Source organism: Capra hircus, chromosome 27 (assembly GCF_001704415.2).
Source record: "Capra hircus breed San Clemente chromosome 27, ASM170441v1, whole genome shotgun sequence".
Lineage (NCBI taxonomy): Eukaryota > Metazoa > Chordata > Mammalia > Artiodactyla > Bovidae > Capra > Capra hircus.
The window spans coordinates 3,640,103-3,652,969 of record NC_030834.1 but is presented as its reverse complement, the minus strand read 5'-3'; the positions used below and the strand labels follow the sequence as shown (position 1 = coordinate 3,652,969).

Here is a 12,867-nt window from a genome sequence, read left to right as displayed (position 1 = left end):
TATACAGGAGGACCTTGTTGTTTATCCGCACTTGAGTCTTAAAAAGACAAAAAATACAACGTGGACAATTCCATCCACTTTTCCATTCCAGAAGCATACGCCTGACATCAGCACTGAAGCTGGAGGCATGAATCCGCTTCTCCTGAAGTCTGACCCACTTCCAGATGCCCTTAACCTGCACTTCCCACCTGCCCAGAGTGAAGCCCAAGCTTTAGGATTGATACCTGTCCTGCAACCTGGTCCCTACCCATACACACCAGTCACTCTCAGAGTGTGGTCCTGCACCAGTGGCTTCAGCATCGCCTGGAACTCGGTTAGAAATGCAGGTTCTCAGGCCTCACTATTCCGATGCACAGGGAAGTCTGAGGGTCACTGTCACAGGTCAGTGACTTCATCTGTACTCAATGGGAGAAAAAGCAACCAAGGGTAATCTCAGTAACAGTAATTTTATCTAACCACTGATTTTAAAATCTGAAGACTCTTCAATACCACAAACACAAGAAAGAGACCTAACTTTGAGTTTATTCTCACTATCCAAAGAGATGATGTAAAATACGCATCAGAACCGCCTAGTGTTTTTCTCAAGATACACATTTCCAAGACCCTGCCCCGAGTGGAGAAGGCACCCTGAGGAAGGAACTTTCTTTCGGCTGTGCTGCACTTGAGCTTTCTCTAGTTGCGGCGAGCAGAGTCTACTCTTGGTCGCAGGGTGTGAGTTTCTCATTCCGGTGGCCTTTCTTGCTACGAAGCACAGGCTCAAGGGCACCTGGGCTCAGAACACAGGCTCAGCAGCTGTAACTCACGGGCTCAGTTGCTCGTGGTGAGGCCAGTTCTTAACCACTGGACCACCCAGGAAGTCCAGAAATGAGCATTTTGAACAAGCTCTCAAGGCAAGCCCTTGCAGGCAGAAGTTTAAGAATGGTTACAATTAGTAAATTCAAGCACAAATTGGCCCATAATTTTCAAGGCTGGTCTTCTCACTAACTGCCTGAATATCCCTAACATACTGTGAATCCAAAGGAAAAAGATTTCAACCTTGAAGTCTCTCAAAAGTCATGTTGCTAGGTAAAATCACCACTGCTTTCATAAAATTTTAGATTTGAAGATCACATTAGAAATCTCGGGTGGTAGCAACTGATATTTTTTTCATATTTAACTCCACTGAGAATAGGATACAAAGAAAAAGATTATCCTTAGTCCTCAACACATCCCCAAAGGAAGCGCTCACGGCTTTTTATCTTTTCTAAAGGACTACTTTACCTAGTGGGAGGCTTCCCTGGTGGCTCAGGGGTAAAGCATCCGCCTGCCAGCGCAGGAGACCTGGGTTCGATTCCTGGGTCGGGAAGGTCCCCTGGAGAAGGAAATGGCAACCCACTCCAGTATGCTTGCCTGGGAAATCCCATGGACAGAGGAACCTGGTGAGTTATAGTTCCTGGGGTCACAAAAGTGTCAGACATGACTTAGAGACTAAACTACTACTTTAGGTAGCAAATCCACTAATGTCTCAAGAGGATAAAAGGTCAGGAAGTTAGACCTTTCCAGGGCCAGGATTTCAGGCAGCTATTTACATCCACAAGCTCTTCTGAGTGGAGATCTGAGCTGTTCTGATGGCTTGAGCAGTGTTTTAAAGCTGACCGGGCAATGGGAGGTATTAATTACTCAAAACACACCTTCCTTTGCAAAAGTTCCAAAATCAAACCCAGGAAAAATTAGTGCGCTCTTATCAATTCAGTTAAGATGCAATTCCTGTCTTTTAGGGAATCAATAATAATTTACAACCAGCAATTGTGCCAGGAACCATGGAACCAAAGATGACCCGTCAAGGAGCAGCTACATTCTCTAAGCAAGACCTTCAACACTGACATAGTTGTCTTAGCATCAACCAGACATCACGCTGCCAACCTGATGATTAGCAACCCAAGAAGGTTAAAATTTAATTTCTTAGAAGGTAAGATGTACATCTAGCAGCTCCTCAATCCAATGAAGAAGGGAAGTGAAGACTACAAGTCAGCAAGAATATTGAAAATAAGGACTTCCCTGGAAGTCCAGTAGTTGAGAATCCACCTGCCTTTCAGGGGATACGGGTTCTATCCCCAGTCTGGGGAGAATCCACTTGTCGCAGAGTAACGAAGCCCGTGTGCATAACCGCTAAGCCCGTGCCCCGCAGCAAGAGAAGCCGCCATAATGAGAAGTTCACGCACCGCAGCCAAGAGTGACTCCACTCACCACAGCCAGGAAAACTCCACGCAAAAGTAAGAAAAACGGAGCCTGGCCAAAAGTAAATAAAACGTCAAGAATGAAATGACATGATTCCACACCACGTTTAGTCCTCATAAGAACCCTGTACAACTAACTTCCATTATTCCATTTTACAGAAGAGGAGCTCAGAGAGGTTAACACAGCTACCAAGCGGCAGGGCCAGGGCTGAACGTCGATTCCAGAGCACAGACTATTACCTCTTACTGAGAAGCCCTTGGCATGCAAGTTACTTCCAATCTCTCTAAACCTGAGGTCATCTTCTATTAATACAAAATGGGAATATCTGCCAGAGTCAGTATAAGATTGAAATGAAATGATGTTCATAAAAGGGAACTATTAAAATAAGTGCCTTTTTACAGAGAGAGTTTTTAACGAAAATGCAAGAAGGTAAAATCCCTGAACCAGCAAGTCCCAACACCTCCAAAAACAGGCAGAATATACTTCTCAGATGCCTCAAGCTAAAATTAGCTGAGGCTGAGTTGTCTCTATTTTTAGTTGAAAAGAATCCTGGAGTTGGGCCAGGTTCCCAGGCTAGGGCTTACCCAGTGGTCAGTTTCAGACAATCCAGAAGTCAGCATCCAACTCTGTACCGCTGGGAGGCACTCGCGGTCCTCACACAGCCTGGGCTTTTCTCACCCAGATTCCAGGCTGGCCCAACATCACCACCACCCCACTCCCTCTGCCCACCATCCTGGAAAATACACGCTTGAGATCAGGTCACGACTGGACTTTTTTTTTGCCTTGTGACTTAGAACAAAACATGTTGACTCAAGAAGCTTTATGAGTTCTCTCATTTTAAAAGCAGGTTTTCAATAACTTCTACTCACGGTATGACAGAGTGGACCTATCGAAGCCCTAAGCTTCCGGCTGGGTCCCACTGTCTGGGCTCCAGAGAGCAAGATGGTGCCCTCCTGAGAGCACTTCACAGACCTGGGGAGACAGCTCTGTCGACCTTTCGTCCCAACACAACGTGAGCCACAGTCCACACAAAGTCCTGAGCGTACAAGGGTGCTGTAGAAGCCAAGGGTCGAGAGCTAAGGTGACAGAATATACGCGGAGTTTTAAAGAATATGAGAGTGACTGAATGCTGTGCCACGGAAGAGACTACTGAAGAAGACAAAAACAAATAGGTCTCATTTTGAAAAACACAGTTCTTGTCTCCAAGTAAATTGCTGGAAAGGTGGGGAGGGGACAAGGGGGACAAGAGTAATCTAGAGCCTGGGGGGAACCCCTATGGACCAGCAACAAGATTCAAAAAAAGGAATGATGAAACTGGGAGGCTCTGCTGACCCTTATACGCAAACTGCGCCCATCTACTCAGCGTCCCCTCACCCCCAGGGGCAGGACCCCCAGGCCTCGCATACACCTTTAGGAGTGACGGGGGCTTCAACCCCAACTGTGCCTGCAGCACAGGCATTCGTCTGTGCTCCCCACGGGGATTTCACGGACCTGCCCCTAAGGGTATGGTACTCACTTCACAGAACTTAGACCCTCCCCTTCCACAGTGGCAACAGCACCTTCCGACAGCGTTAAGGGGCGGCTCCAAGTAGTAACACACGCACAGGGCCCATACAGGTCACATACACGCTCCACAGACACTCTCCATCATATCCTGGGAGAGCTGGATCCCAATAGTTCAAACAACTCTAACCCTCCCTATCCAGATTCTTGTCCTTCAATTCTGAATATGTCATGTGGACCCAGATTTCTCTGCAGGTTCTTATTTCCAGGCCACCTTCTGAACTCCTCAACTCCACTGTCTAGCCAGGCAACTTCCTTCTTCACTTAGAATTCTTCCTATTATCTTACTGTTTCTCTCTTTATAGTAAAAACATCAAGTAGAATGGCATTTAAAGAACTTCAGTCAAAATCTGTGACAAAAATGTATTGAGTCCATTTCCACAGCTTCACTATTTCTCCTCTGTATTTGTCACAGAAAGGGTCACACAATGAGTCATGATATATAGGGCAGCTTCACCAAACGGTCACTGGGTGAATATGTATTGACTAATAAAATGATATCAACCCAAAGGGAGGGGCCAGAGGCCTGCCACCAGCACTGAATTTGGCCCCACCCTGGGCAAGCTATACATGAAGGAAATGAAAGAGAATGCTTATTAAGTTCCCTTAGAGCGATGGCAGAAACACTATACTGGATAACAGCTTGAACTTGGAGCCAAATGGAGAAAGAGAAAATTTAAGAAAGATAATTGCAAGTTCCTACAGTTCAGGTCAAACAATTATCTGCACAACGGATGAAACTTAACTGCAAAACAGTTCACATGAAAAGGGTCTAGTTGACGGCAAGGTTACTGTGAGTCAGCAAAGCAGTATGCCACAAAAGCCCAACCTGCCAGACAACTCCTTTACAGCAGTCATTAACCGTTCTACGACTTCCACCTCTGAATGCCACATCCCAAAGGGCAACAAGGATGATGGGGAGGGGGGGGGACAAAACAAAACGGAGCTAGGACCAAGGGATGTGAACTGGATATGGAAGGGGGGTTGGGGGAGTCAGCAATCATCCCAAGAAAAGGTTACAGTTTGTAATCACACCGTAAAATCAAAATTAAGATCAGTGATAATGTTCCAGGAAGGTTCAAATCTGAGAAAAACTTTCTAACCTTATCTGATCTCAAAACTATAAGAATTCATTCACACTGAGATAGATGAGGATGAATTTCGTAATCTTGAAATCCCTAGCAAGTAAAAGTTTTATTCCTTAACAGTTACTCAAATTCTTAAACTATCCTCAAGGTTATGTAGGCCCACGGGTAATTAACAGACAAGAAAATGACTTTATTATTTACTGTTGGTGGAAAGTTCACAATTTGTTACCAGGGGCATCGTTTTTCGAACATAACTTAATCACGGGCTGCTTCTGCAGCCTCACTGGATTCAAGGCTCTCCTTGGGGGTTTGCCGGGGGGGGGCGGGGGGGGGGGAGGAGGAGACAGACAAAAGGGCAGGAGGGACCCTAATATTGCTCCCTAGTGGGCAAGCAACAGGAAATGGGACAAGAAAAGGATTAATAAGGTCATATCTGTTATCATGGGAATTCCCAGGCTGTCCAGCCGTTAGGGCTCTCACCGCCCAGGTTCCAACCCTGGTTGAGAAACTAAGATCTCCAGCCCTCGGGGATGCGGGGCGGGGGTGGGGGATCTGTTATCGGATTCAGGAAAGATCAGCAACCTGGGGGTCACTGGGGGTCACCGGGCGGGACCGGCCAGGGTGAGGCTCCCGGCCCGCAGGCGCCGTGGGCGTATTCGTCACGGGAGGTGTTCCACAAGGTCGACCGCGTCCCCGAGGAGGTCGTTGAAACAGAGGGTTCTTCTTTGTTGTGGAGATGAGGCAGCGCCACCCGCGGCGAGCCGTCCCCAGGCGACCCCGGAGGGTCCCCCTCAGGGCCCGCCTTCTCCGCTCCGCCCCGGCCGAGGGCACTGCGGCGTCCGCGCCCTCCCGGCCGCCGGGCCGCGGGTCCCCCGGGCGCGCGCACGCGCGGCCTCTCCTCCGCGAGCGACCCCGCGGGGGAGGGGCGGCCACGTCAGAGCCCGAGGGCGCGGGGGCGGGGCCTCCCGCGGGGCGGGGCCTCCCGCCGGCGCGCGCCCGCCCCCAGGGGCCCCCGCGGCCCGCGAATGTGGGTCACGGAGCCGCGCGGCCTCACGTGTCCCCGCCCGCCGCCGCCGCCCCGGCGCCCATTATGTAATGCCGCGTCACGCGCCCGCCCAGCCAACCGGCGGCCGCGCGCCGCCGAACGTAAACACAGCGCGCACGTGGCTCGCGCGGCCGGGCCATGTGAGGGGGGGCCGGGCTGCCGCGCTGCGGCGCCGCGGGCGGCTGGGAGGGCGGCCCGGGGGGCGCCGAGCGCCAGGCTCCGGGCGGGCTCCCCCTCGCCGCCGCCCGTGAGGGGCCCCGCTGCCGCGCTCGCCCGCCCGCCGGCCCCGCGCGCCCGCCGCCGCCGCGCCCCCGGCCCTGTAGGCTCTTACCCGCATTCACCTCCATGGTGCCCTCGGGGAGGCCCGAGGCCGCCCGTCCGCAGAGCGGGCAGCGCCCCCGCCGCCGCCTCAGCGCCGCGTCGCCCCGGGCCGCCGCCGGCGGTGGTCGCGGGGCGCCCTCATGGGCGGGGCGCGCGGGGGCCCGCAGCCGGGCCCCGGGGCCGGAGAGCTGGCTCGGGGAGAGCGCGCGGCGGCGGGCGGCGCTCCTCGCGGGCCCCGACAACAAAGCGGCGGCGCGGCGGCTTCCTGCAGCCAGCGCACCGCGGCGGCGAGGGCGGCTGACGGGAGGGCAGCAGCGACCATGTGACCCGCGCACACACCCTCCCCCGCCCGCGGCCGGCCGCTGCGGCGACTCCGCCCTCCCGCCCGCCCCGCCCGCCGCCTGCACCCGCGGCCACCGCGCCTCCGGGTTTCCCGCCTGGCCGGGGGTGCCCAACCCTGCACCCCGCCCCCCGAGGACTCCGCAGGTCTCCTCCGATGGTTACCTCGCAACCCCCACCTCACCTGGCGACTCCGCGGGTCACCTCCCATGGCGACCTAGGACCCCCCCCCCACCTCGTGACTCCGCGGGTCACCCCCGATGGTGACCTAGACATCTTCCCCCCACCGCACCTGGTGACTCCGCGGGTCACCTCCGATGGTCACCTAGGACCGCGGGGTGGCGCGGAGCAGACCCGCTTTTCAGGATCCAGGCTGGGCAGACTGCTGACCGCCCCGGGGGTCGGGACTCCCACAGACACCTCTGCCGGAATCTCCTTCCTCTGCACCGCTCGGTGACTTCATCCAGTCCAAGAGCTCAGACATCTGTGTTCTGAATGAGCTTCAGGCGCTTGCACCCAGTAGCCCGTTTGATTACGCCACCTTGATGTCCTTTTGGCAGCTCAAGTTTCAGGAGTAAACAGGTGCCTTTTTCTTCCTGTCAAAAGGAAGAAACGAAATACATGGCCTGTGTGCTGAGGTTTGGGGAGGGAAGTGTGTTGATGTCTGCAATTTAAATGAATTGCGCAAGTGAGGGAACTCCCTGGTGCTCCAGTGGCTGAGACACTGAGCCCAGGTTCCATCCCTGGTCAGGGAAATAAATCTGGCATGGCGCAGCTAAAGATCCCATGCGCTGCAACTAAGACCCAGGGCAGCCTAAATAAATAAATATTTTTAATAAAAAATAAAATGTTTTTAAAAGTAAGATGGGCTGAAGAACGTGGATAGAAATACGGTAAGATGGCCCTTGTAGATGTAAATGTCTTCCTCAGTTGCTCTTTGCAAATTTTCAGTGTACAGCATTGAGGGAACTGTAATGTGTGAGACATCCCTTCTCCCTCCACCACCCCATGAGTACACACACCACTCCATCTTAATCTTCACATTTTGGTAAATTTGCCAGTTCCTGAAGCCAACAAGTCAAGTTTCTCTTTTCTCTCCTTGTCCCTCTGTCTGTCTCTCTCATTGCCTTTTATACCTCTATTTAATCCATTAAGAAATCTGAGCTATTCTGTTGCCCAGTGCTGTTTAGTGGATAAATCACGTCACTAAGTCATGTCTGACTCTTTGCAACCCCATGGACTGTAGCCCACCAGGCTCAGGCTTTATCACCCTCTGCGATGCTGGAGCAAGACCTCCAGGCTACACTTTGTAGCTTGTTTTTCCATTTTCTGTCAACCGCCACTTGCTTCTGCATAGGTAAAATTAAGCTGACCCAAACAGTGCAGAAGGCAGAAATCACAAAGACGACATCACAGTGGTTCCCTCAGCGATTCCTCAGGGCATCAGTTCCAGGACCTCCGATGTTGTTTTTGTTTCCCTAAGTCGTGTCTGACTCTCTGTGACCCCATGGATGTTGTTTTTGTTTCCCTAAGTCGTGTCTGACTCTCTGTGACCCCATGGACTATAGCCCACCAGGCTCCTCTGTCCATGGGATTCTCCAGGCAAGAATACTGGAGTGGGGTGCCATGCCCTCCTGCAGCGGATCTTCCTGACCCAGGGATCAAACCCGCATCTCTTATGTCTCCTGCATTGGCAGATGGATTCTTCGCCTCTAGTGGGAACCCTAATATAAGCTGTGGACTTCGGATGTGTCAATATAGGTTCCCCGGTGGTAACAAATGTTCCCCTGTGCTGTAGGGTGTTGATTGTGGGGGAGGAGGTGTGTGTGTGTCGGGGGACAGGTCTGTGGGAACTCTGTACTCGTCATTCAACGTTGCTATGAACCTGCAACTGCTCTAAAAAGTAGAGTATATTTTAGAGAGAGAGAGAGGGATGAATGAAGAAAGCAGCGGTGACATCCATACACTATCACGTGTCGAATAGATACCTGGTGAGAAGCCGCTGTGCAACAGGGAGCCCCGCCTGGTGCTCTGTGATGAGCAGAGGGGCGGGGTACAGGAGTGGAGGGAGGCTCAACAGGGAGGATGGCTGATGGGGGTGCTTGTAGGCAGAAACCAACATAACATTGTAAAGCAATTGTCCTCCAGTTAAAACAATAATAGAGAAGATGCTACCAGTTAAGTTGGAAAAGAAGAATGGAAATAAGGTTTCTCTTCCATGATAATGCCTATGAAATAAAATCTGTTATCTTCAAGCCTCCCAGCTCTTAAAGGTTGCCTCCATCCTGTGTGGCTTGCTGGTTAACTGTCAGAGCCTGCAAAGCCATAGATAGCCCTGATTGGTCACAGCCACACCACTGGCCCCTGGAGTTGCGTGGGGCTCCTCAGAGCCAGAGGAGGGGCAGAGCAGCGCCCCGGGGGACGGTCCCCAGAGTTCCAGAGCTGCCACGGAGCCCACTTTTCGCTACGGTCTTCTAAGGAGCCTCCATTTTTAACCCTATGGAGCCTGTGACTCAGTCCACAGGAATTCCCAGACTATTCAGAGTGGGTTCCTACCTACTCCTCCTTTCTCTTTCCTCTGACAAAAACAATCACTTTCTTGACCAAAGTGACTGTGTCTTCAAACGTGATCTGTTAAAAGAGGCAGATTTCCTGAGAAAATCACCTTATCAACCACTGACACCGAGGCCCTGGGAAACTGCACACAGGACCATTCAGTCTGGATGCAGATAAAGAAGTGGGGCGCCTACAGTGGGCTTCCCTGGAGGCTCTGTGGTAAAGAACCCACCTGCCAAAGCTGAAGATGCAGGTTTGGTCCCTCGGTTGGGAAGACCCCCTGGAGGAGGAAATGACAACCCTCTCCAGTATTCCTGCCTGGAGAATCACAGGGACAGAGGAGCCTGGTGGGCTACAGTCCATGGGGTCACAAAAGAGTCAGTCGCGACTTAGTTACTTAACAGCAACCACAAGCCTACCATTAGAGTCCTCTGATCCCAAACTCAGTACAGCAGGTCAAGCAGGGCCCTTCCTTTAAGGGCCTGGGTGCAGGAGAGACGTGAGGAGGCGGGGAAAGGGAACGAGATGGTTTCCTAATAGTCAAGGCCAATTGGAGATGTCTAGCGTTTTTCCTCATTTTCAACTGTTCTAATGAGCCCTGCTGCTTCCCAGCACCTCAGTAACTTTCCACCTTAGCTTTGCCTTCTCTGTGCCCTAGATCAGCAGTTCTCAAACATTTTTATCTCAGAACCCCTTAGTGTGTGTTAGCCCCTCAGTCATGTCCGGCTCTTTGTGACCCACGGACTGTGGCCCACCAGGTTCCTTGTCCATGGGGTTCTCCAGGCAAGCACACTGGAGTGGGTTGGCATTTCCTCTACACTCTTAAGTTTTTGAAAACAGCAGAGCACTTTTTCACGGACTATATTTGTCCTGTCAACCACTAGAAATGAAAACAGGGAAATGTTTAAAACCCAAGCACACACACACACACAAAAAAAACACCAAAAAAAACACACAAAAACCCAAGCACACACAGCGCGTAAGTCACAAAACAGCGACATCATCAGATGTCAACAGACAGCTTTGGGGGTTTCCTCTGCTCACAGCAAATTGCAGTTGCTATTCAACCTCATGATAGCTGTGATGTAATTTCTTGAGGCTTTTATTTTTCTTTACTGCTCTGGTCACAGCACTAGCTTCTAGAATCATTGCCCAATCATGCCTCTATTGTAAACAAAAATTTTTAAATACTTATTTTTTAACTAGAAGCACAATTTCATTATATTACACATAAATAATAAACATTACAACATAATGACCAATGATGACTTACATACGTATCAGTTCAGTTCAGTTCAATCTCTCAGTCGTGTCTGACTCTTTGCAACCCCATGGATTGCAGCACACCAGACTTCCCTGTCCATCACCAACTGCCGGAGTTCACTCAAACTCATGTCCATTGAGTAGGTGATGCCATCCAACCATCTCATCCTCTGTTGTCCCCTTCTCCTCCCGCCTTCAATCTTTCCCAGCATCAGGGTCTTTTCAAATGAGTCAACTCTTCACATCAGGTGGCCAAAGGATTGGAGTTTCAGCTTCAGCATCAATCCTTCCAATGAACCCTCAGGGCTGATCTCCTTTAGAATGGACTGGTTGGATCTCCTTGCAGTCCAAGGGACTCGCAAGAGTCTTGCCAACACCACAGTTCAAAAGCATCAATTCTTTGGCGCTCAGCTTTCTTCACAGTCAAACTCTCACATCCATACATGACTACTGGAAAAACCATAGCCTTGACTAGACGGACCTTTGTTGACAAAGCAACGTCTCTGCTTTTTAATATGCTGTCTAGATTGGTCATAACTTTTCTTCCAAGGAGTAAGAGTCTTTTTATTTCATGGCTGCAATCTCCATCTGCAGTGATTTTGGAGCCCCCCCAAAATAAAGTCTGACATTGTTTCCACTGTTTCCCCATCTATTTCCCATGAAGTGATGGGACTGGATGCCATGATCTTTGTTTTCTGAATGTTGAGCTTTAAGCCAACTTTTTCACTCTCCTCTTTCACTTTCATCAAGAGGCTTCTTCACTTTCTGCCATAAGGGTGGTGTCATCTGCATATCTGAGGTTATTGATCTTTCTCCCAGCAATCTTGATTCCAGCTTATGCTTCTTCCAGCCCAGCATTTCTCATGATGTACTCTGCATATAAGTTAAATAAGCAGGGTGACAATATACAGCCTCGACGTACTCCTTTTCCTATTTGGAACCAGTCTGTTGTTCCATGTCCAGTTCTAACTGTTGCTTCCTGACCTGAATACAGGTTTCTCAAGAGGCAGGTCAGGTGGTCTGGTATTCCCATCTCTTTCAGAATTTTCCACAGTTTATTGTGATCCACACAGTCAAAGACTTTGGCACAGTCAATAAGGCAGAAATAGATATTTTTCTGGAACTCTCTTGCTTTTTCAATGATCCAGCAAATGTTGGCAATTTGATCTCCTCTGCCTTTCCTAAAACCAGCTTGAACATCTGGAAGTTCACAGTTCACATTTGTTGAAGCCTGGCCTGGAGAATTTTTATCATTACTAGGTATCATCACTATGTGATCCATGTCTTCTCATCTTATATCTTCATAAAACATTCAGTTAAACCCATTTCAGTATTACATTGTGCATAGAAAAAAATCACTCAATCTGAATTAATCCATGGACACCAAGATGAGTGAAGTGTTTATGCACAATCCTAGAAATGAGGTGCACACCCAACACCCTCCAATGCAGTAACAATATCTTATGAGATGCAATAAAGCAAAACACAGTCTACCAAAACAGTCAAGGTTGTGTTGAACAGAAAGTACTCTACGCTATTCCAGTTTTTAAATTTAAGTTAGTTAAAACAAAATACTCATTCAGTCCCTCAGTGTCACTAGCTATGTTTCAAGGGTCAAAAGACACATGTAATTCATGGCAACCATATCTGTCATTACAGTTTCAGAGACTTTCTTATTCTTCCTGAGTCGATGCGTGGAATTATTATTCTAGGAATTTGTCTATGATGTTTGTTTTCAAATTTATTGAAGTTTTCAGATTTAAAGTTGTTCAATTATTACCTTTCAAACCTCCATCAATTTTGTGGTTTCTCATTCTTAATTTTGTTTATTTGTGCTTTCCCACCCCTCTCCCCATTAGTCCTACTACAAGTGTATCTACTTAACTGGCTTTTTCAAAGGCTCAGTTTGGGGCTTTATTGATTCACTATACAGTATTTGTCTTCTGTTCTACTCTGATTTCTGCTTTTTGATTTGGTCGCCCTCCTTCTGTTCTGTTTTCATCTGCTTTTTCCAACTTCTTAGTTTGGACCTGTATCTTGTTAGAGGCTTCCCAGATGGCTCTATGAGTTAAGAATGCCCCTGCCATTCAGGAGATTCAGGAGACGCCGGTTTGATTCCTGGGTCAGAAAGATCCCCTGGAGCAGGGCATGGATCCTGTTAAGTTTGCTTTGGTTGGCCAGAGCCTGTCTTTCCTGTTAGTGGCTAAGGACCCCCTCACTGATAATGCTTTAGTTCATCCTTCCCTCCTCCAGGGAGTAGTCTGGTTACTACCGCAGTGCAAGAAAGCCCCTCAGAACGTAGTGGTTTTAAATGGAGCAATCACTTCATGACATTGGGTGGTGCCTGTGGGTCAGGACTTGCAGGGAAGGCCTCCTGGCTGGGCGTTTCCGGCTCAGGGTCTGTCATTCCTGACGATCAGACAGTGGGCAGGGCCTAAGGAACCGGCCCCCTGAGGCCCAGCCCAGCCTGTCTCT

At 49.9% G+C, this 12,867-nt stretch overlaps 1 protein-coding gene across 1 annotated transcript in view; it reads right to left on the bottom strand.

Moving 5' to 3' along the window:
• The window catches only part of NR1D2 (nuclear receptor subfamily 1 group D member 2), a 29,252-nt gene extending 22,877 nt beyond the window's left edge, over positions 1-6,375 (bottom strand). Inside the window, exon 1 of the mRNA XM_018041999.1 lies at positions 6,245-6,375. Within this exon, the coding sequence (XP_017897488.1) occupies positions 6,245-6,260 (16 nt within the window). The 5' untranslated portion in view covers positions 6,261-6,375. The remainder of the gene's footprint in view (positions 1-6,244) is intronic.